The sequence below is a fragment of the Mytilus galloprovincialis genome, chromosome 14 (genome assembly GCF_965363235.1).
Source record: "Mytilus galloprovincialis chromosome 14, xbMytGall1.hap1.1, whole genome shotgun sequence".
Taxonomy (NCBI): Eukaryota; Metazoa; Mollusca; class Bivalvia; order Mytilida; family Mytilidae; genus Mytilus; species Mytilus galloprovincialis.
Genome location: NC_134851.1, coordinates 38,291,542 through 38,315,872, shown reverse-complemented (window position 1 = coordinate 38,315,872; position 24,331 = coordinate 38,291,542). Strand labels below are relative to the sequence as shown.

At 33.0% G+C, this 24,331-nt stretch overlaps 2 protein-coding genes across 5 annotated transcripts in view; one reads left to right on the top strand and one right to left on the bottom strand.

Annotated features, from left to right (window-relative positions):
- The window catches only part of LOC143059343 (ubiquitin carboxyl-terminal hydrolase 37-like), a 35,652-nt gene extending 25,023 nt beyond the window's left edge, over positions 1–10,629 (top strand). For all 4 annotated transcript variants that reach the window (XM_076232823.1, XM_076232822.1, XM_076232821.1 and 1 more), the window contains exons 14-22: positions 372–461; positions 1,476–1,593; positions 2,242–2,340; positions 4,771–4,870; positions 5,398–6,321; positions 6,985–7,079; positions 7,497–7,566; positions 7,914–8,052; positions 9,152–10,629. In XM_076232823.1, the coding sequence (XP_076088938.1) occupies positions 372–461; positions 1,476–1,593; positions 2,242–2,340; positions 4,771–4,870; positions 5,398–6,321; positions 6,985–7,079; positions 7,497–7,566; positions 7,914–8,052; positions 9,152–9,209 (1,693 nt within the window). In that variant the 3' untranslated portion in view covers positions 9,210–10,629. The remainder of the gene's footprint in view (positions 1–371; positions 462–1,475; positions 1,594–2,241; positions 2,341–4,770; positions 4,871–5,397; positions 6,322–6,984; positions 7,080–7,496; positions 7,567–7,913; positions 8,053–9,151) is intronic.
- Positions 10,630–13,797: 3,168 nt separating this feature from the next.
- Positions 13,798–23,497, bottom strand: LOC143059829 (uncharacterized). Its single transcript, XM_076233401.1, has 5 exons — positions 23,069–23,497; positions 21,434–21,583; positions 19,595–19,748; positions 18,504–18,776; positions 13,798–13,999 (listed from the first exon to the last, which is right to left on the bottom strand). The coding sequence occupies exons 1-5, from the start codon at positions 23,470–23,472 to the stop codon at positions 13,823–13,825; spliced, it is 1,158 nt and encodes a 385-aa protein (XP_076089516.1). The 5' UTR covers positions 23,473–23,497; the 3' UTR covers positions 13,798–13,822.
- Positions 23,498–24,331: the final 834 nt, after the last annotated feature.

The window sequence follows — 24,331 nt, the reverse complement described above, 5'->3', positions numbered from 1 at the left end:
ACAACAATAAGCAAAGCCCATACCGCAGTCAGCTATAAAAGGCCCCGAAATGACAATGTAAAACAATTCAAACGAGAAAACTAACAGCTTTATTTATGTTGATGTGAATTTTAACAAATTCTATCACCTCTATCACTTAGAATGTAATGATTCTAGTATTTGATTAAGTAGGAAAGTCTTATTATTGAAGATTCATACCAGAAAAGATTAAACAAGAAAAATACAAACAAGAGAATGAAAATGTTCACTAAATCAATTTGGTATCACACAACAATTTTACCAACAAATTATAATAGATAAGTTTGAAAATCTGAGATGTCTATTTGTTTATTCATTTATTTATTTATTTCATTTTCTTTTCTTTTTTTCAGTCTAACTGTGCCAGATAGCCCACTCAGGGAAAAGAATGAAAATACACCTAGGAGAAAACTGGATGTAACAAACCCTTCAAACCCTTCAAGGTATGTATTGCACACAATAATATTTCAATATGAATCTCGAAGAAAAATATTTCATGATGAAAATCATAATCAATAAATTACTGTACAAGCAGAAATTTTCGTGGAGGATTTAATTACGCTTATTTGGTGGAAAGAATATATCCACAATATTAAAACCCCACGAAAATTTAACCACCATATAATACCACTTACATTTAAGGAAACCAAAAAATTAAATCCCCATGAAATCTTAAAGAGAGACAAAACCACAAAATTTTAACCCCACAAAATTAATGTTTCTTCTTCAGTATTGTTTTATTATTCAAAATGCTTTCTACTTTTGTATTTGTTTAATTGTTGGTGGATAGCATAATTTGAAGTTGTCTTGACTATATTATGATGGCCATCTGTTACTGGTCATGCTGGTGGGAGAAGTAAGAAATCCTAGAAAGAACCACAAACCATATGCTGGAAAAATGGCAACCCTTGTCAATAAAGATAAAAGAGTCTAGGGCAATTGCCACGCTCAGGTTCAAAGTCACAATTTCAGAGTTGACAGGCAAGCAATCACTACAGATGAGCTTCCTAGGCCCATGGGGTTTTATCTAACAAGACCATTTATCATCACTGAAGAGACATGTATTGTCGAAATGCGCATCTGGTGCAGGAAAATTGGTACCGTTAATGTTATAATGAAGGGCTTAATGACCCAAATTACTATGGGACATGTTATTCTACTACTGGCCAATAGAATCTTAAAAAATAGATAAAAAAAAATAGAAAAAGTATTGGACTGGTTAAACTCAAAAGTTTGGAGGTCCAATGAAAAATAAACCCAGTTGTTGCCCAAATCAGAAAGGACTGTTAATAGCAGAACATCATATTATTTTATGTATTTGCCTTACCATATGAGGGTCATGTCAAGTTAATGCTTATCCTTGTCAATATTCTCTCATAAAACCTTAATTTCTTTGGAAACTTTATAGCAAGACTACGATATTCAATAATAATCAAGCTTATACCTCTGTGTAACAGTTTCAGATTTAAGAAGAGTCGAGCATTATCAGATTTTAATACTGATGAGGATCCCAGTAAAGCATCTATACAACAAACCAGTACACCATTTAAAAAACTCAAAGAGGAACCAGAAATTGTAAGTAATCTGAAGAAAGGAAAATGTAAATTAACTTAAATTTCAGAATCTCAGTATGCAGGTCTACGAACAATTTATGAATAATGTGCATTCAAAGCTATTTTCTGGATAACCTTCATCAGCATACGCCTAAAACATTTGAAAGCCAAGGATGTATTTATACCTTCAAACCTGATGAGCTATGGAAACCTAAAATAAGTAAAGCTTGAATTTACATACTGTACATGTGGATTCATTTATTTTCGTGGATAAAGGAAAACTTGCATCATCGTGGACATTTAATTTCGTGGTTTTTCCATAGTCTGCATAATAATGAATACACGGTAGTCAGCTTTGTCTGAATGAGTTAGAACCTAAGTGTCTTAATAATTTTAAAAATTAAAAAAAAAGTGTGCTATAAATCATGAAAGTTCCTAAAACAAAGACTACTTAGCTGATGATTACTGCTGAAACTACCAACCCACCAGCAGAAATACACAAAGACATTTCCATTAAAGTGGATGCGGAAAGGGTAGGAAGGAAAACTTTATTTTACTTTCTTTATTTTGAAAAAGTTTAAAAAAATTAATATTGAACTGAAGTTTTTGAACACACCTATAGGAAATGACGTGAATTATAATTTATCATTTAAAAATTTCCATTTTCCAGATAACAGACAGAAAACTTACACTGGATGATGATTTTGATGACCCTGAACTAGCCAAGGCTTTAGAACTCAGTCTTAAAGAAGCTAATGATAGGAACCAGGTTAAATTTTACATCCCTCTCCTCCTTCACCCTTCCCTAATGAAAAATAGAAGGAACCAGTTTAACAGTTCTTGCTCTCTATCTTCATCTTATTTATTATTGGACAGGGGTTGATAATCTATTTAGGTCACCAATATACTCTAGAAACATAAATATTCGTGGGGTTCTTTCCATAAAACATTTCATGGGGAGTTAATTTCGTGGTTTCCAGTAAATGGAAGTGATATTATATGTAGGTTAAATTTTCATCGAGGTTTGAAATTCATGGATATATTCTTTCCACGAAATAAATGAAATTAAATCCTCCACGAAAATTTCCATTTTACAGTATAAAATTGAGAATGGAAATGGGGAATGTGCCAAAGAGACAACAACCCGACCATAGAAAAAAACAACAGCAGAAGGTCACCAACAGGTCTTCAATGTAGGCGTCCTTCAACTGGCCCCTAAACAAATATATACTAGTTCAGTGATAATGAACGCCATACTAATTTCCAAATTGTACACAAGAAACTAAAATTAAAATAATACAAGGACTAACAAAGGCCAGAGGCTCCTGACTTGGGACAGGCGCAAAAATGCTGCGGGGGTAAACCTGTTTGTGAGATCTCAACCCTCCCCCTATACCTCTAGCCAATGTAGAAAAGTAAAGGCATAACAATACGCACATTAAAATTCAGTTCAAGAGAAGTCCGAGTCTGATGTCAGAAGATGTAACCAAAGAAAATAAACAAAATGACAATAATACATAAATAACAACAGACTATTAGCAGTTAACTGACATGCCAGCTCCAGACTTCAATTAAACTGACTGAAAGATTATGATTTCATCATATGAACATCAGGCACAATCCTTCCCATTAGGGGTTTTGTATCATACCATCATAACATATATATGAGAAGAACATAACCCATGTCATGCCAACAACTGGTTTTTGAATAAATGTGTTTAGTTCCGATGCAAAGACCCTATAAGTGAATCAATATTAACGCCAAAATATGCAATCTTTAATGACCTGACAACAGTATCGTAACTATATCCCTTCTTAATAAGTCTATTCAAAGGTTTTGTTAGTTTTTGAGGTGAATACTGACACCTTTGTGCTTTATAAAGAATATTTCCATAAAAAATTGGATGCGAAATACCTGAACGTATAAGAAGTTTGCATGTTGAGCTATATTTACGAATGATGTCCTTATACCGATGATAAAATTTAGTAAATGTTTTGACTAGTTTGTGATATCGAAAACCCTGGTGTAATAATTTTTCAGTAATACATAAATTTCTCGTTAAAATCTAAAACATTGTTACATACACGAGCGAATCGTACAAGTTGAGATATATAAACACCGTAAGATGGTGACAAGGGAACGTCACCATCTAAAAATGGATAATTAACGATAGGAAATGAAAAATCATCTCTTTTATCATAAATTTTAGTATTCAGCTTTCCGTTAGTGATATAGATATCAAGATCGAGGAAAGGGCAGTGGTCATTGTTAGTATTAGCTTTATTTAAAGTAAGTTCGACAGGATAAATTTCTTTAATATACATACTGAAGTCGTCATTATTGAGAGCCAAAATATCATCCAAATATCTAAAAGTATTATTAAATTTGTTTATCAGAAGTTGTTTCGATGGGTCTTTGCTTATTTTTGTCATAAATTGTAACTCATAGCAATACAAAAACAGGTCCGCAATAAGTGGTGCACAGTTAGTCCCATTGGAATTCCGATAATCTGACGATATACGGAATCCCCAAAGCGAACAAAAATGTTATCTAGTAAAAATTCAAGGGCATATATAGTATCAAAGCATGTCCAATTGACATAGTTTTTTTGTTTATTGCTACTAAAAAATGACCTAAAAGAGTTTGAACATATATATTCACATTCTGACTTTTTAAATGCCCATTTAATTAGGTGTGTGAATTTTTTCTTAATGAGAATGTGAGGCAATGTGGTATACAAGGTAGAAAAATCAAAACTTTGAACAGACAGTACCTGTTTTAAGATAATGCTCACTTGAACTTCGTCGTTATACAGGGATTGACAATACTAGATTCACTCTTGACCAAAAAAATATATAATTAATTGATGGTTTAGGTAAGAAAACTAAAACCAGGAAGGATTCAAACAAAGAAAACTGTCATCTTATAATCAGCATGCCTTTATCAAATTAAAAATTCAAGGATGAAATAAGGTGTAGGTACTTTAATTCAGTCACATCAAATAATGTTGCAGTATCTAGAAAAGCTTATGGTCAGATAATTCATATATATGTAGGACTGTTTTAATGATAACCTTAGGGCTTTCTTGGTGAATACCTGTATCATACATGAAGATTTTCTTGATAAAGATCTTTATTGTATCTTGGTCCAACATAACTATATGAAGAAATTAATATGAGATCCCTGTTTTGTCTGTAGGGTTTTCTTGATGAAGTAGATGGAATGGCAGAAGATGGAGATCTTAAAAAAGTATTGGAAATGAGTAGAAATGATCCAGAAAGTGCAGCCACTGATCATGGTATGTCTATAAACCTATTTATAAAGTAACAATGCAATAAACACAAAGGTTAATGGTCATACTGCCAATCAACAGGGTATGTCTATAAACTGAATAAAAAAGTTACAATGAGCACAAATCATAAAGATCCTAGTATGACTTATATATCATAAATAACAAGAATGAGGTGAGTTGCGGGAATCATGGTATGTCTATAATCCACAAATATCAAAAGTACAGGAATCAACAAACGAGGTATATTTTGAACCCAAATACTGTGAAGTAGTTGGGTGCAAATTAAACTACTAATTATAGTCCACCATTCCCATGCATGGAAACGAGCAGTGATTATTGATTATTTCTGGAAATTTATGTCTGACAAAACTCATTAAAAGTCCACTTAATATAAGATGATAAGAAAACCTCAATGAGACAGCAATCAATAAGCTCAATATGAATTGGTTATGTTCACTTAAGAAGCAACTCCCTTGTTGCAATGATATATATTTATATAACCCATTTTAAATCATTCAGTTATCATATTTCAGATTATGACAAGCAATTAGGATCCATGACAGAAGAGGAACAAATAGAATTGGCTATGAGGAGAAGTATGATGGAATTTGAAATGATGCATGATTCCTACACACCAGAGGATATCCGAAAGGAATGTAGCTCTGAAATGATACAAGATTCATATGAATCCCAAGAGATCCGAAAGAAATATAGGTCTGCAGTGGCTGAGGAACTTTTTAGGGACGAGGGTGTTAGAACAAATGGTGTAGAGGATAATAGCGTTACTTCAAAATATTTTAGAACCGCACAAGGAAGTAATACAGGAGATAATAAAATGATGGAAAGTAATTCAGGGATAAAATTGAATAATGGTTGCTCACCTCATAAGACATGTGAAAATGAATCAACTTACGAATTAACAGAAAATTCTTATTTCCATTCAAATTCATCAGACGCAAAATGTTCTCGAGACAAACAAATCTCGCAAAACTTTGATTCAAATTTGTCAGATGGTACAATTGTTGAGGAAAATATTCAATGTAATGGAATTAGGGTTGATGCAAATATGAAATCAGAGGATGAAGCCAGTAATGAAAATGAAGTCATGCTTATTTCTGATAACACAGACAGTGAGACTGATAAATGCTCAAAAATCAAGTCTAAAAATTGTACGCAATCAAATTCAAATTTAAATGTTTCTGATCAGTGCATGGAGATTAGTGATAGTGATTCTGAAAAACTGAATTCAAATAATTCAAACTCTCAGGAAGGAAGTCAGTTGACCAACATGGAATCAAAACCCAAATTATCAAAGGATATAGAGAATATTTTAATGGTAGATGAAATGACATCGTCAGACATTAAACCTTTGAAGACTGTAGATCGTCCACAGCTAGGGAAAGGATTATCGCAGGATGGCACAGATATTGTAGACCTGTTCTGTAAAGAAGAGGATGGTAATGTTTTATTGCAAATTTGTTTTAATTTTACCTCAGATTCATCTTGGCATAATACTATGATTCATTTAGGTACCAGTTTTAGTGGATTAAAGAAAAATTGTACTTGTGTCGATCTTCTATTTCATGGTTTTGTCAAAAGTATAAAGAAAAGTTTTACAACCTTGAAAATTTATGTTCATGGATCACCGGTACCCACGAAGTCCACAAAATATTGATATCTCATGAATAATAATAAATCCACAGTGACATGAATAACTAAAGTTTGCTTATACCAATATTCTATTTTTACACAATTGTTTATCTCATACATAAAAAAAAAAACAGAAAATTAATACCCACAACAAAAAAAGTTTAAGCATCGTTAAGGAATGACAGAAGGTGGAACAAACATTTTGTATTTTAGCTCACCTAGCCAATAGATCACATGAGCTATATACATATCACTTGGCATCCAATATTATAAACTTTTTTTAAAGATTTTCTCCTCTGATGCTTCTGAATCAGTTAAACCTAATTTGAAGTGGATGATCCTTAGGATATGTAGTATAAAGTTTGATATATGCCTCTTGGAGCATCTTGTTAATTTGTTTTATATTTATTATTTAAATTATTGTCTTATAACAGTTTGAATTATAATTTATGTAAAATTCTGCTTTCCAGATTTTCTAATGGAACAATGGGATAAAGAGAACTACAATCCGGATGGCAGCTTAATGAAAGAAATGGAAGAAATTTTACCTAGAATTGATAACGAGGTATAAAAGTAATTATAAGATACCATATGCATTGAATCTGATTCTATCATTATAATTTGATGAAGTAAATGAAGTAATTATTAAATATATGTATAATTCAGTCTTCACTCTTAACCACAAACCCAACAGCCGAGGCTTGTATAATTGCTTTCATATAATTGAATGTGAAATTCATCTCTACTGGCCAACAGAATCTAATATTTGTTCTAAAAAAATCAATGATGTCATTGTTTAAGTCATCTTTAAAAATTTGGAGTTATCTTTCTTTTGTCTAGAATTGTTGTTAAATGCTTTAAAAAGTTATACAATGCAATATTTTATTTGACTTCCCACTGATAAATGAAAGCAGTCTTTTTCCTCAAAGCTTACAATCACTTTGATTGTAATTTTTAAATGCTGAACCTCTTTTTTTAACAGAAAGGAGAACTACCATATTCCTATCGTCTAGTCAGTGTTGTTAATCACATTGGTAGCAGCTCTGTGGTTGGTAAGTACGATAGTTATCAAAAATTTGTAGTAGGATATATTTGATATTTTAGAAAAAATGATAACTACACATATATAGGAAGAGTGAAAAATGCAAAAGAGAGGGGGAAAAAAAGGAATTATTCAATCCCTGAATATATATTTTTTTTTCAAAATGAAGACATCTTTTTCACAAAAATAACCATTCAAAATGGATTCCAACATGAGTCATCTTCTGCTCTTTTTTTTATAAAAATTACTGTGAGACATGTGAGTCAATGATATGAAACATAACCTATACATGCCGCTGATCTGGGCTATTATGCTAGTGATGCATACTCTTTTTACCTATACATGTGTATATTGTAGGGCATTATGTCAGTGATGTGTATGATATTAAGAAGGCCAGTTGGTTCAGCTGTGATGATTCACATGTGTCTAGAACAACTGAAACAGATGTCAGAACCAAACGGGAGAGAAGTGGATACATATTCTTCTATCTGAACAAGTAAGTTATTTAGAGGTCAAAATAATGATTGAAAATAGGCATTGAGGTTTAAAGCAGCCATGAAATTGACAGGTATGTGGTGTAGTCTTCTTGCTGCATCATGAAATTTCTGTGTTGTGTTTTGTGAACTGATGTTGGTCTTGATGCCCACACCGTAACAGGAGGGGGCCTTAAGTGTTACCCCTCTCTGTATCTACGTAGCAGGAGGGGGCCTGAAGTGTTACCCCTCTCTGTATCTATGTATCAGGAGGGGGCCTTAAGTGTTACCCCTCTCTGTATCTACGTATCAGGAGGGGGCCTTAAGTGTTACCCCTCTCTGTATCTACGTAGCAGGAGGGGGCCTTAAGTGTTTCCCCTCTCTGTATCTACATAGCAGGAGGGGGCCTTAAGTGTTACCCCTCTCTGTATCTACATACATCCCAAAATTTGTTTTCATTCCCTAGCATAAGCTTGCCTCAACCAAATGTTATGAAACTCATACACATTGCAATGCTTATTACCACCAAACACAATTTGGTGGCATCACTTACAGTGTTCTTGAGTTATGTCCCTTTTTAAATGGTAAAATTGCTAAATTTGACATCATTTCTGCACTCTTACTTTAGTTTGCCTCATCCAAATGATATCAATGTTATACACAGTGCTCATTTCCACCAAGCACAGACCCAGGTTGAATATGGGTGGCTTTACTTTCACTGTTCTCGAGGTTGTGTATAGATGGAAAAAAAGCTTAACAGTGGCGGATCCAAGAGGGGGGTTGGAACCCCCCCTTTTTTTTTGGAAGATCAATGCATTTGAATGGGAGCATATAGTTGGAACCCCCCTTTACTCAGGATTAGGACCCCCCTTTTTAAAATGGCTGGATCCGCCCCTGCTGAATATGTTTTTTTGGCACTTTAAATTTTCAACATTTTTGCATATTAACAAGCAGGCCATTTGTGTCCTGTGGACACATTATTCTTTTATCTAACTTGAAAATAACATGAAAATAAAAAACAGTTAAATGAACATGATAAATGGGAAGTTTGTTATTGAAAAACAACTATTTAGTGAAAAGGGAAAATGTCATAATTTCTGGTTCATTTATTTTATTTTTCAGAGATATATTTGACGACTTGAAGGACCACTATACCATTCATGCTAACAAGAAGAAATGAAGTACTCTGTAATACTTCCAGACTTTTAAGATGCCTGTAACAGAGAACAGAATATGAATATTGAACAAACATTGAGATGATCAAATTAATTGATGGTTAATATCAAAGGCCAATTAAATGCTATAAGAACAAATTAATTATGTTATTTCTAACATGTCTTGGGGACAAATATGTTTTTGTCCTGTCTTACACAAGATTGTACAAAGGAATAGAACCAACCTCAGTGGCGGATCCAGGGAGGGGGTTCCGGGGGTTGGAACCCCCCTTTTTTTTGGCCGATCAATGCATTTGAATGGGAGCACATAGTTGGAACCCCCCCCTTTACTCTGGGTTGGGAACCCCCCCTTTTTAAAATGGCTGGGTCCGCCACTGAAACTTGACAGAATTTGTTAACACTGTATACCATGTGTATGTTAAATCATATATTTCGGGGGTAAAATGTTTCCCATAGTAGAACAAAGACTCAAAACTAATACAAATGAAGAGGTTTATGTTATATTCCTTCAGTTTGCATAGGAACAAAAGTTGACAGAATCGAGCGATGAACAAATATTTAACTAACTTCCATCTCAGCACACAGAAATAAAGTGATGAGTTGGAACGAAATATTGATAATCAATGGTCTGCTACTTACATGAGGGTCTGGAGAGGGTTACTGAATGTAAAATAATGGACACACAAAAATAAAGAACTGAAAAAAATGGGGTAAAAATAAAGAGTAGAGAATAAAACATGTGGAGCAAAAATATAATAACTAGAAAATAATTGGCCAAAAAGGTAAAATAAAAAATGACATGAAATTTAAGAAAAGAGAATAATGCATGAGGAGGAAAAATATAATGAGTATTGAATAATGTGCCAAAAAATGTAAATAGAGGGAAAATTACCCCAAAAATAAAGGAAATACAATTAAGACCCTCATCTTACATTTATTGTGATTTGTTAAATGTTCTTTTTTTATTAAGAATGAAATTAACCACTCAAATTAAATAGAACAAATATTGGTGGTTTTTTTTAGTCAAAGACTTATATATTTACCATATATCATGTATAAATGAAATTAAAAACAAAATGTATATCTGTAAATTTGCATGAATTTTCAATAAAATGAAATTTTGATATTAAAGGCCAGTTTATTTCTCTATTACTATAGCATTGTATGCTATAGAGGACGTCTTAACTTTAATAATAGTGTTAACTGTCTAAAATGTGTTTCATGTGTTATTTAGTTGCATTGAATTCATTTCTACGTAAAATTTGTTAAGTATATTTTTATCTATTTATGATTTGTTTTGATTATTATTGTTAATATAAAATATTTAAAATGCATTGATGTATATGTTTTGATTATTGTTAATATAGAGATTTAAATGCATTTCATATGTTTTTCAGTGGTATTAAAACAAAATGTTTATATTGACAGATCTTTTTATTAATAGTTTAGCATGATTTTTGTCGACATAGGGATAGGGATCTTAAAAGCTTGATATGTTGCAGGGGCGGATCCAGCCATTTTAAAAAGGGGGGGGGGGGTTCCTAACCCAGGACAAAGGGGGGGTTCCAATTACATGTCCCCATTCAAATGCATTGATCGTCCAAAAAAAAGGGGGGTTCCAACCCCCGGAACCCCCCCCCTCTGGATCCGCGCCTGTGTTGGAAGGAAGACCTTGATCCTTCATACTTCGTATATACATGCCTTGTGTTTATGAAGTTTCCGTCTGTCATATGTCCATTGTCCTTCACCTCATTTTCATGGTTCAGTGACTTCTTGAAAAAAATAATTTATTATCTTAATTTCTCTCTAATTATGAGTAATAGGATAATTAAATTTGGTATGTGCTACCTTGCAAGATCCTGATGCCAATCAGACAGTTTTCATTGGACCTTGACCTCAATTCAAAGATCAGTGAACAAGGTTAAGTTTTTGTGGTCAAGTCCATATCTCAGATAATGAATGCAATAGGTCAACTATATTTAAAGCATGTAACTGTACTTGTTTTTCTTGTAGGGCTCATCTGACCTTAACTTCAATTTCATGGTTCATTGATCAATGTTAAATTTACCTGGTTAAGTTTGTTTTTTAAATAATTTTTGCAATAGGTCATCTTTATTTAGAGCATATTTGGTGTATAGAATGATTGTAAGGTATACATGTATTTGTAGCTTGGTTATCTGACCTTGACCTCATTTTCTTGATCATGTAAAGTTTGTGTGATAGTTGTAGTTAAGCTTTAAATTTTGGTGTATCAACATAAAATCAATGATCTGTAAGGAAGGCATGAAATTTCAGGTTGTGCTTTCTTTTTTACAGCTTTGTCTTGGCAAGATAATGAAAAGGAGATGTGGGGTATACCTCAATGAGACAGCAACCCAATGGTGAAAATAACAAAAAGACATCAACACAGCACCATACAGTCTTCAACAACCAATTGACTTTCTTTTATATAATGTGTGAAGCTCTAATTAAATGATCAAGAGTCTACAAAAGTTAAGAAAAATTTAACAAACAACAAAAGAAGAGCTATCTAAAGTCAATTCTCTTAATATTGCAAACAGTAAACAACATGTGTAACCCTGCTGCTTTTTTTTTGGCTCATCCCAAGTCTGGATCCTTTGTTAACCCTTTTACCCCCAATCCCGCCTGTAGGTGTGATGGCGACAACCATTCTTCGATGGCCCGTATGACCCTCCATACCTTTTTTGAACTGCCCAACCTGAACTGTCATGAGAGCAGGGACTTCAACCAATCAGTTCATGGTCCATAAACTCTTCTCAGACGTCTGTTTATGAAAATATGGCACTTTGAAAGCGGTTTAAGAGTTCAAAATCGGAAAAACGTGAAAAGTAGCCATAATCAGGTGGGGGTGGACATCTTTTGATGGCCACTACATAACTGGTAGTCATTGTAAGTATAAACTATTATCGTAAATTCATGCATAGGTGGTATAGGAATACAAAGAGGTATCATATGGCAAATAGGAAACTGGTCTGTAAAATCTAGGTCACCGTTTTGCCAAATATCCGTAAAAACAGACATTTAGGCAGACCTGACTTAACAATAATAATTCGCCAGCAAGACACTTAAGTCCCATAAACTCCCAGTTAGCATGAATGGACTGCTGTATCTATATGGTAAGACTTGAATGACAAAGAAACAGTCTGGTGAATGTTCACCTTTCCAGGTCGTTTTAAAATCGGAAAATAGACGGTAAATGACCATTTTTCAGTGGGGGTGGGTTCAAACCCGTGAGAAAATCTTCCACCTCCCACCCATGCCATCCGCCCCCAAATCTCAATATATAGTTTAATAGATGATCATCAGTTACAGCATCAAGAGTCTGCTAATTTGCATATAATTTGCATATGATTGCAAATTTTCAAAAATGCCTGATTTTCCAGAAACCTCTTGGGGGTGAATGAGTTCAGGGACCAGCTGAAGCAAGCCTCCAAGTGCAGTTTTTTATGCCCCACCTACGATAGTAGAGGGTCATTATGTTTTCTGGTCTGTGCTTCCGTTCGTGCGTTCGTTCGTCTGTGCGTCCGTTCAGGTTAAAGTTTTTGGTCAAGGTCGTTTTTGATGAAGCTGAAGTCCAATCAACTTGAAACTTAGTACAGTTATTGCTTATGATATGATCTTTCTAATTTTAATGCCAAATAAGAGTTTTGACCCCAATTTCACAGTCCACTAAACATAGAAAATGATAGTGCGAGTGGGGCATCCGTGTACTGGGGACACATTCTTGTTCTTGCAGTGTTGAAGACCCATTGGTGGCCATGGAGTGTTTCTGCACTTCTATAGTTGTAGTCTTTTTGACACATTCCCCTTTCAGTACTCAATTTTATGACATACAAATAACAACATCACCAAGCAAGGAACATTTACGTCACAGAAAAAACATCATTATAAACTTCAAAAGAGAAAAGAAATTGTCTGATTTTTATTTTATAAAGCTTTAAATATATAGTTTTAAATTTTGTATTTTCATGAAAAGAGATCACCCATGATTTTTTGTTGGGTTTGTGTTGCTCAGTCTTTGGTATTCTTTGTGTTGTGTTGTTGCTTTTAATTTTTTCCATGGGGTTATCGGTTTCTCTTTAACTTAACCATTTTATATACAAGGTAAACCAGAATGATCAGTAGTTTGCGAAGATGTGGTATAATTGTCAAGGATACAACTTTCCACTGGAGAACATACTGATCTGGTAGTTATCAACTACAACTTACAAGTCATCATGCAGCCTTCAACAATGAGCAAAACCAATATCTCATAAGCTATAAAAGCACCATTAAATGACAAATGTAAGACAATTTTAAGAGAGAAAATAAACAACCTGACTTATGTTCAAAACCACGAGAGAAGAATAATTTAAATATGATATACAGCAATAAACTACATTATAAAATCCTGGAATTGCAAGCTGGCACCTGACTTTACAGGGCAGGCTTTACAGAATGAGGTGGGTTAAACATGTAAGAGGGCAAAAAAAAACATCTTTTGTTACTCAATCTTTAGTGGGTTTTTTTTGCACTGGTATCTACTTACTTTTTTAACATTTTTAACTTGCAATCTAAATAACTCTTGTCTAATAAATATTGATAACTTTTAATTCTATTACTTAATATTATTGAGTCTTATAAAATTGTCTATGAGAACATTACGATCATCTCTCAAAAGAATATCCAAAGGGGTAGAATAATATATAATGGCTTTATCTTCCTCTTCTAATTCAATATTCTCTTTAAGTTTCTTGTAATGAGTGCTTGAGATTTCCAGGACAGTAAAAAATATCTAAACGAAAAAAAGAAAATGTTCATCAGTTAAATTAAAATAATTACAACAAAAACAGCCAAGAGTTCTCACATTTTAAATCTTTGAAGTCAAAAGCACTATAAAATTAAAGAATATATTATACATATCATGTTTATACCATTATTAAAGTCATAAGAAATCTAAAATTAAATAAAATAATGCATATGTTTTTAACCGGATTTTTGTGACAAAAATGTCGGTTATTGATTTGGGGATGTACGGCGGGCGGGCGGTCGGTCGGGCGGGAATCAAATGTTGTCCGTGCATTAACTCATGAACCGTTCAACCAAAGCTTTTAAAATTTTAATATGTTGTTACTGACAACTAAATGAAGGTCAAGTTCAATAATTGCGATTTTGACTTTTACCGTTCAGGAGTTGTGGTTCTTGAAAGATTGAAAAATGGAGTTTCCAGTCGTGTCCCTGCATTTATGCATGAACTGTTCTACCTAAGCTTTCCAAATTTTAATATGTTGTTACTGATGACAAAATGGAGATCAAGTCCAATAATGGCGATTTCGACTTTTACCGTTCAGGAGTTATGGTTCTTGAAAGATTGAAAAATGGAGTTTCCAGTCATGTCCGTGCATTTACTCATGAACTGTTCTACTTAAGCTTCCCAAATTTTAATATGTTGTTACTGATGACAAAATGGAGGTCAAGTTTAACCAGGTGCTCCGCAGGGCGCAGCTTTATACGACCGCAGAGGTCGAACCCTGAACAGTTGGGGCAAGTATGGACAAAACATTCAAGCGTGATACAGCTCTGAATTTGGATTGTGATCAAATTTTTGACATTACATGGTTTTTTTTACACAAAACAAATGTCAAGATTTTACAAATCAATTAAAGATTTCTTCTTCAAACTTATTTAAATCTAAAATTAAATAGTTGACACAGCATAGGTTTCTGACACAGAATGAATGTGGTCTAATGAACTTAAAAGTCTTGTTTTGCCTTTGAGCAATTCACTATGCTGTTGAATATTAATCCTCTCAAAAAAATGTTTGAAGAAATTTTTTTTTATTTATGAAATCTGAAATGAGAAAAATTTAAACCCCCCCCCCCCCTTTTTCACATCCCCGTTTCCCTTTTTCCAAAACTGATATCAATTCAAATTTCTAATCGAGTTTGCTACAATAACTACTCTTTTAAATACATCATAAAATATTAAAATGTAAAATAAAGTGCTTGTTATCACTGAATGGTAAAGATTGGTTGGTAGTAAAAGTGAATATACATTGTTTATTGTATAAAACAATAAAAAAAACTTCATCAGCAACATTTTATATTGGCAAATTTCCAATGAAGTTATTTACATAAAGTTATTGGCAAATAAAAATAGAAAATGACATCATAGTCATGTCTGGCAAATTTCCAACATACATTATCTAAAAACATTTTAGATAAGATAAGGAAAAAAAGCTTCATCAGCAACATTTTATATTGGCAAATTTCCAATGAAGTTATTTACATAAAGTTATTGGCAAATAAAAATAGAAAATGACATCATAGTCATGTCTGGCAAATTTCCAACATATATTATCAACTACTATTCTATACAAAGAAAGATAACTCCAATTGAAAATTAATTGCTATTGCACAATATTGTGCAATTAGATATTTCTTGCTATTGTGCAATACTGTGCAATTGAAAATTTCTTGCTATTGCACAATACTTGATATGGAATCCTGATTTGGACCAACTTGAAAACTGGGCCCATAATCAAAAATCAAAGTACATATTTAGATAAAGCATATCAAATAAGCCCAAGAATTTAATTTTTGTTAAAATCAAACTTAGTTTAATTTTGGACCCTTTGGACCTTAATGTAGACCAATTTGAAAACTGGACCAAAAATTAAGAATCTACATACACAGTTAGATTTGGCATATCAAAGAACCCATTTATTCAATTTTTGATGAAATCAAACAAAGTTTAATTTTGGACCCCCATTTGGACCAACTTGAAAACTAGGCCAATAATTAAAAATCTAAGTACATTTTTAAATTCAGCATATCAAAGAACCCCAAGGATTCAATTTTTGTTAAAATCAAACTAAGTTTAATTTTGGACCCTTTGGACCTTAATGTAGACCAATTTGAAAACGGGACCAAAAATTAAGAATCTACATACATAGTTAGATTCGGCATATCAAAGAACCCCAATTATTCAATTTTTGATGAAATCACACAAAGTTCAATTTTGGACCCTTTGGGCCCCTTATTCCTAAACTGTTAGGACCAAAACTCCCAAAATCAGACCCAACCTTCCTTTTATGGTCATAAACCTTGTGTTTAAGTTTCATAGATTTCTATTTACTTATACTAAAGTTATGGTGCAAAAACCAAAAATAATGCTTATTTGGGCCCCTTTTTGGCCCCTAATTCATAAACTGTTGTGACCTCAACTCCAAAAATCAATCCCAACCTTCCTTTTGTGGTCATAAACCTTGTGTTTAAATTTCATTGATTTCTATTTACTTATACTAAAGTTATGGTGCAAAAACCAAAAATAATGCTTATTTGGGCCCCTTTTTGGCCCCTAATTCATAAACTGTTGTGACCTCAACTCCAAAAATCAATCCCAACCTTCCTTTTGTGGTCATAAACCTTGTGTTTAAATTTCATTGATTTCTATTTACTTATACTAAAGTTATTGTGCGAAAACCAAGAATAATGCTTATTTGGGCCCTTTTTTGGCCCCTAATTCCTAAACTGTTGGAACCAAAACCCCCAAAATCAATCCCAACCTTCCTTTTGTGGTCATAAACCTTGTGTTTAAATTTCATTGATTTCTATTCACCTAAACTAAAGTTATAGTGCGAAAACCAAGAAAATGCTTATTTGGGCCCTTTTTGGCCCCTAATTCCTAAAATGTTGGGACCAAAACTCCCAAAATCAATCCCAACCTTCCTTTTGTGGTCATAAACCTTGTGTTAAAATTTCATAGATTTCTATTCACTTTTACTAAAGTTAGAGTGCGAAAACTAAAAGTATTCGGACGACGACGACGCCGACGCCAACGTGATAGCAATATACGACGAAAAATTTTTCAAATTTTGCGGTCGTATAAAAATGACGATTTTGACTTTTACCGTTCAGGAGTTATGGTTCTTGAAAGATTGAAAAATGGTGTTTCCAGTTGTGTCCGTGCATTTACGCATGAACTGTTTTACCAAAGCTTCCCAAATTTTAATATGTTGTTACTGATGACAAAATAGAGGTCAAGTTCAATAATGACGATTTCGACTTTTACCGTTCAGGAGTTATGGTTCTTGAAAGATTGAAAAATGGTGTTTCCAGTCGTGTCCGTGCAATTTCTCATGAACCATTCAACCGAAGCTTTTGAAATTTTTATATGTTGTTACTGATGGCAAATTAGAGGTCAAGTTCAATAATGACGATTTTGACTTTTACCGTTCAGGAGTTATGGTTCTTGAAAGATTGTGAAATGGCGTTTCCATTCACGTTGTTGCATTTACTCATGAACCATTCAATCTAAGCTTTTCAAATTTTAAGATGTTGATACTGATGACAAAATGGAGGTCAAATTTGATATTGACGATTTTCACTTTCACCATTCATCAGTAATGGTTCTTGTGATATTGCCAGGACACAAATAAATATTAATAAATCCGGTTTGCTGTCGTTGTGACAGCCTCTTGTTTTATAACTCAATGGATAGTTTTCATTATAAATCTTATGTACATATATACTTTTTTCTGAAGAAAATTCTTTAATATATTCATATTTAGAAGAAGTTTACTTCACTTTAATTGCTTCCTTCCAAGAAGCAATTTGCCGACATATTTTCCGTATGCAAAGTGACCTCAGTGTGACCCATCTCGTAAAAATCCGGTGATCGAAATACGCATGGATGTCCTTAAAATAATCTGAATTTACATGTTAAACACGTGCTCAATTTCCATGCTTTTTTGTTGATTTTTTGTTGACTGTTGACAAACAGGTGACAATCGTTAAACTTCTGCTTCAAAACTCGAATTTTAATTACCTGCCATATTTTTACAATAGCACTGACCAAATGAAAAAAAAATTGATGATTATACGAAATTTATGCAAAAAAAATGATAAATTCGTGCACAGAAGACTAAGTTTATGATGTTTGTATGCATTGGTTCAAGAATTGGAAGAACATTATTTTACACTGGTCACTCGTTTCTTATGACTTTAAATGTAAAGGGACATAACTCAAGAAGGGTGAAATTAAAGCCACCTAAATTCTAACTCGATATGTGTTATGTGCCCAAAAGCATTGTTGTGTATAACATTTGGTTTAAGTAAACCAAAGTTTAAAGAGAATGTAAACTAATTTGAGACGTATGTACATGATGTAAGGATGGACAATGATAATACTTGATGACACCTTCACCTAACAGCAGGTGCATAAAAAAATAATTAATAGCATAAACATGATAAACATGATGAATTGTATCAAAATTTAATAAAAAAAAAGATATTTACCTTTGTACCATCAACAATCATACCAGGCATTGTTAGTTTTGGTTTTTTGTCATCTGTACAATGTCTTCTCAGATCTAATAAAAGTTCTGCTGCATGTTGTCCAAGCACCATACTATTCAAACGAACTTCTAAATGGGTACGTTCTCTAACTTTGTCTTTATATTTTTTAAATTCAGAATTTCTTTGATTTGATGAAGATGATAATGGATTGTCGCTTATTTTTCTTCTTTTTCTCCATGAAGGTGAATGTGTCAAATCATAAGTACTCTTCACCTATCAAAAAGATGTGTAATGTAAATTATAGCAAGAATTTGTGGGTAGTGGTGCTCATGTAAAGTAAGAAGATTCCAATCAGATAACTAGTGAACTACCAACCAAAGTCCAAAGTTCAAAATTCAAATGTCATTAATTATAGGCAATGGTATGTGGCCTTCAACAATGAGAAACTTCCATACCTATAAAAAGCCCTTACATGAAAAATACAAAACAATTCAATTGAGAAAACCTGACTTGTAATTAAAAGTATCAGAAAACAGTAAGTCTTAGGTGTCTGACAGATCCAACATGGGCACACACCTTTCAATATATCACTTCTCAGCTGCTGACCAAAAATGAAGTCATACTGAAAAATAATTTCTGAGAAAATTCAAACAAAAAATATAAAGTTCATTCAGCATAGTAAGTTTATTGTAGATCTGACACGTGTTCAGAAGTTCACAAGTTCCAACTCATCACTTTTAAGCTACTGACAAAATATAAGGCAGTATCTAAAAATAATATGAAACTGTTTTGTGGACATGCAGCTGATATGACAACAGACAAGGTGATTAAAATTTAGCCTGTACTTCTCAAGACAGGTTGTGAGTTCAAAACCCTGCATGTGGCAAGTGCATTAAACTCCAATCTTAATTGACTAGGATAATGATTATAGTGTTCCTGCTGATGGTTGCAATTCTCTCCAGCCACTTCTGCTTGCTCCACCAATAAACATGATAAACACTGCCCACTGTGAAATACTAGTAGTCAATGTATTAAAATTTGAAAGTGGAGTTAAACACCAAATAATCAATCAATCAAAGATGCACACTTACCTGAACCACAGGAACTACCATCCCATCACATTCATCATCATCATTAGAATCACCAATCCCATCTTTGAGAAAGCGTATCGCTGGTTTTGAAATAACTTTGGGAATTCCTATCAAATTCTCCCATACAGTTTCATCACTCTCTGACAATGAAAAACTGAAATAGAGTGATATCATAATGCTTAAAACTCATTCCTCAGGGTTCTCATTAATATGAATAAGGCAATTATATGATTCCTGAACTCATGGAAATCTTTTGATATCAACTATGGCCATATGTTAACATTTTTGTTTAAAACAAGATTAAAACAAAAACAATAATCTACATTTGAAGTCATTTCAATGTTCTATTTTTACCTGGGGACTTAAAAAATGTATTTAAGAAATAATTCATGGGGGCTTGAATATATTGTGATTTTACCACAGGTTGGCCTTTAGATTGTGACAAATATTTTACGCTGAGTGATAGTGAGGGGTAAAATATCGGCATAAAGGGACAACCTGTGGTAAAATCACAATATATTCAAGCCCCCATGAATTATTTCAATTCTAATAGGACAAATACAATAATTGTTTTGGATTGAAGAGCTCTAAGTGAAGGCATTATTTGCTGTTCCCATAAATAAACGCATTTTTGCGCCTGTCCCAAGTCAGGAGCCTCTGACCTTTGTTAGTCTTGTATTATTTTAATTTTAGTTTCTTGTGTACAATTTGGAAATTAGTATGGCGTTCATTATCACTGAACTAGTATATATTTTTTTAGGGGCCAGCTGAAGGACGACTCCGAGTGCGAGAATTTCTCGCTACATTGAAGACCTATTGGTGACCTTCTGCTGTTGTTTTTTTCTATGGTCGGGCTGTTGTCTCTTTGGCACATTCCCCATTTCCATTCTCAATTTTATGCACTATTTACAAATTTGTAATTGATGTAAAAGAACAGAACAAACTGAATATTAAAGTGACATGCTCAAACTATTTACAATAATTATTTAGATAGATTTCGATGAATCTAAATGACAATTGTACTTATATGTCTTATAAGTATACAAAAAATGGCTTATATAACACATTTTATCATCATTTGTTTAAGTTTCCTTGTTTGTGATGATTTTCGGTTTCACAAACATGTATTTTCCCTAAAAGGCATATATTCTGATGTCATACATCTATGACTTTGAGTATATGTAGCTCATTCATAAAAAACATATGAAGTGGGAGTACAATCGGAACAGCCCAAACAATATATTCATATTTTTACCACAGGTGTGTACTCAAAGCATTTGAAGGAAGTCATGTTAGAATATATTAAACAAAATTCTTATTCTATCAGTTATATGTCCTACAACTGTATGAATAAATTAGTGAGTCCCAGTGTATTATGTGATTGTTGTTGATTGTTTTTGTTTGTATAATGTGCATAATGTAAGTCAAAGCAGTCTGGTGTTAATGACTACGACCATCTGTTGTGACTCTGAGGTCTATAATTTTGGTTGCATTTGTTCTCTTTTTTAGTGTTAAAAGAAAAGTTTTGTTTCCCTGGAGCAGCATACAACATAATGTACAAGTACATGAACTTTAAACATTTATACAAAATCTTTTCAGAGGTTAAGTGTAACTGTTAACTCCGAAATTTGAACAATGTATGTGCATTAATTTTTGCCACTGTTGAACATTGGACAAACATTTTTGTAATTGTCTGGAAATACTTCAACAAATGCTGCTATCAAAATTGCAAATTTTTATTTTTGTGACCTAAATTTCATAATTTTGGCAATATAATAAAATATCTTGAAAATTTCTTAATTTAACGTATGTACCCACCCCCAAGTCTTGAATACTTACTCAACCTCTAGACAACAGAGTTCAGCAAACGTTGCAACAAATTTAGTGTAGTTTCCTTCATAAGCTTGTTTATGTATTCTTGTTGATTCAATATCCTGAACAAGCTTTTTAAAAGCTTTAGTAAATTTAACCACTCTCTTCCTGACATTGCTACAAAAAAAATATACAAAAAGTGAATGGAGGAAACATATAATTGTACACTTAGTCCGAGATTATTCTGACTTCCATGCAACAACTGTTTTGCCAGACAAGCTGTCAGTCAGCTTGTCTGGCAAAACAGCAGTTGGACGTCAGAGTAATCTCAGACTAATTGCTAATTAATCCAGCTATAAATCATTTTGAATAACATGGACTTAGGAAGGAAAAGGTCAGCAAAATAATCTTTACGGTGTATATAGCAGAACAATATTTGTTTGTCTCATAGCAAAAATATTGAAAAATGCAATGATTAAGGTAACAGTAGCAACTTTGGAGCTATTTCTAAAAATGTTTAAAATAAACACAATAATGACAGGGCAGCTATTTCAGTCCCCAACGATGAAAATGTAAGGAAGAGAAAGTATGACGCTACACGTTCGCGTCAGTTCCTTTCTAGTTGGTTAGAAGGTGGTTGATGTACATGTATGATGTGTTGAAACACAAAATGTTCTGTTATTGGTGCACAGAACATAAATTTTTCTACAGAGAATAAAATTATATAACAGCTACTTTTAACTTTTTTCTCCAATTGTTAATGTACATGTTATTCCTACATCTTCAAAACATGACACTCAACATGCTCAAAGCTCTCAGAATGCAGGATTTTGCATCTAATTTTTCAAAAAATTTAGGGGGAGGGGGGGGGGGCGCATGCCCCCAGACTCTCCTAGCTGGGTCTCATCGCTTCGCACTGCTCACCAGTGATACTAATTTGTGTGGTCTTATAGAAAATTCTGGGGACTTGTAAAAATTTATGAACCACAAGTCCAACTGTCTTGTGGGTTCAGTTGTAAAGTTAAGCATGTTAAGTGTGAAGACTGTTATCATACATTACAGTGAAAATATTTGAATGTAGGTCTGATATAAGTGAAAATGAACGAATTAAGTGGGGAATAATAATAATGGGTCACTCACTCTACATGTAGCTATAAAAATTTAAACAGAGAAATTTAAGGAATAAGTCTTAGAGTATAAGTTAAGTATTTTGTTTTGAATGAACTATCAAAACAATACACATGATACATAAAATCATGATGATTTTCATGACTTTATAGCACCACAAATAAATATTAATGATATAATTGGTTTATTAACACTGTCACAGAGTGGTGACCGCGGCTCCAATTAAACATGTTAAAAGACGGACAAAAATTACCAGCATGACCATAGGGACAGATAGAAAATAAACGGACACCACCATCATTTGACCATGGCTAAAAGAGAAAAAAGACAAACAGAAAACAATAATACACAAGACACAACTGTGACACACCATAGAAAACTAAAGACTTATAAGCAACACAAACCCCACCAAAAACTGGGGGCAATTTCAGGTGCTCCAGAAGGTTTCAGCACATCATGCACCACATGTGGGACCTGTTGTAAAAATTGCAGTATTGATAGTGAATGCCAAACATAGATTATACATATACTTACATCTTTGTCTCAGTTTTCAATTCTTTCAGTGTTTGACCAACATTTTCTTTTAGACTATCACTATTAAATAAGAATTTATCATAATTTTCAACATTAAATGTTACATATTTCTTTACTTTTTGAACATAAGAAGTTTCTTCTTTCGTGAGTTCTTCAGACAAAGATTCTATCTTTCTTAAAACATCCAAAGGATTGGATAAATAATCTTCATGATAATAAATATTCAGGTATTTTTCAACCTGCGAAATCGTCCATTTTGAGACACATTTGTTTAAACATTTTGCCATTACTTTTTCTCCTGATATTGATGAATCTGTTGCTAAATCAGATGACTGGTATGATGTTGAGCAAGTCATTTTAGTTGTTGGTGATTGATCCGGTGTTGAACGCATTGGACAAGCCATTTGCAATGTTATGACAAGGGATGGTATGAACTGGGGAGCGGAACTTGTTAAACTGTGTTTATTATTTTCTCCTTATTAAATTCATGAATATCAAAGATCATCGTATAATCATATACATGTAGTCAATAGAAATGTTTGCTCATATGAAATTCCTATATATGGGTCATTTTAAAAAAATGTCAAATTTTTAGTACACCCATGCAATTTTTTTTTTATTTCTAATGGAAATTTCAGTTGTAATGATTCTGGGAACAGTATAGACATTAGACATTATTTTATTATATACCAATCATGGGCCCTTGTCGGGCAAGATACAAAAACATCATAATACAATGATTATATAAACATTAGTGAAATACACAATAAGTAATAATACAAAAATAATAAATTGATAATATGAGCAATGTAAGATATAATTATGGTAAGAGGCATTGAGTATATATATTTATCTACGTTAATATATATGTTCCTGAATGATTCAAATGAAAGCTTGTCGGACTTATGATTCAGAACATTAATAATAAACACATCTTATAAGTTACATCTGTTTTGATAAGATTAAACTGTATTTAAGTCCGATTTTGTGGGTATAAATTTGTGTGCGTACAGTGTCAGAAAAACTCATTTCAAATGATTTTTTCCGATTTTCTGATCGCCTTGATATCTGCAAAAGGGACTTTTTAAGAATGTTTTATATTACTCTAACGAAAAATCGTAGCTTCTTTATCATTGTATGTAACATATTATCTACAAACTAAATTCAATCAGCGTACGGGAGGTTCATGTCCATCCTGTTACCGCTACTTAAATCAGTCGTTAAATTGTTCTCCCTAAAAATATTTAATCAGTCAGTGTTGAT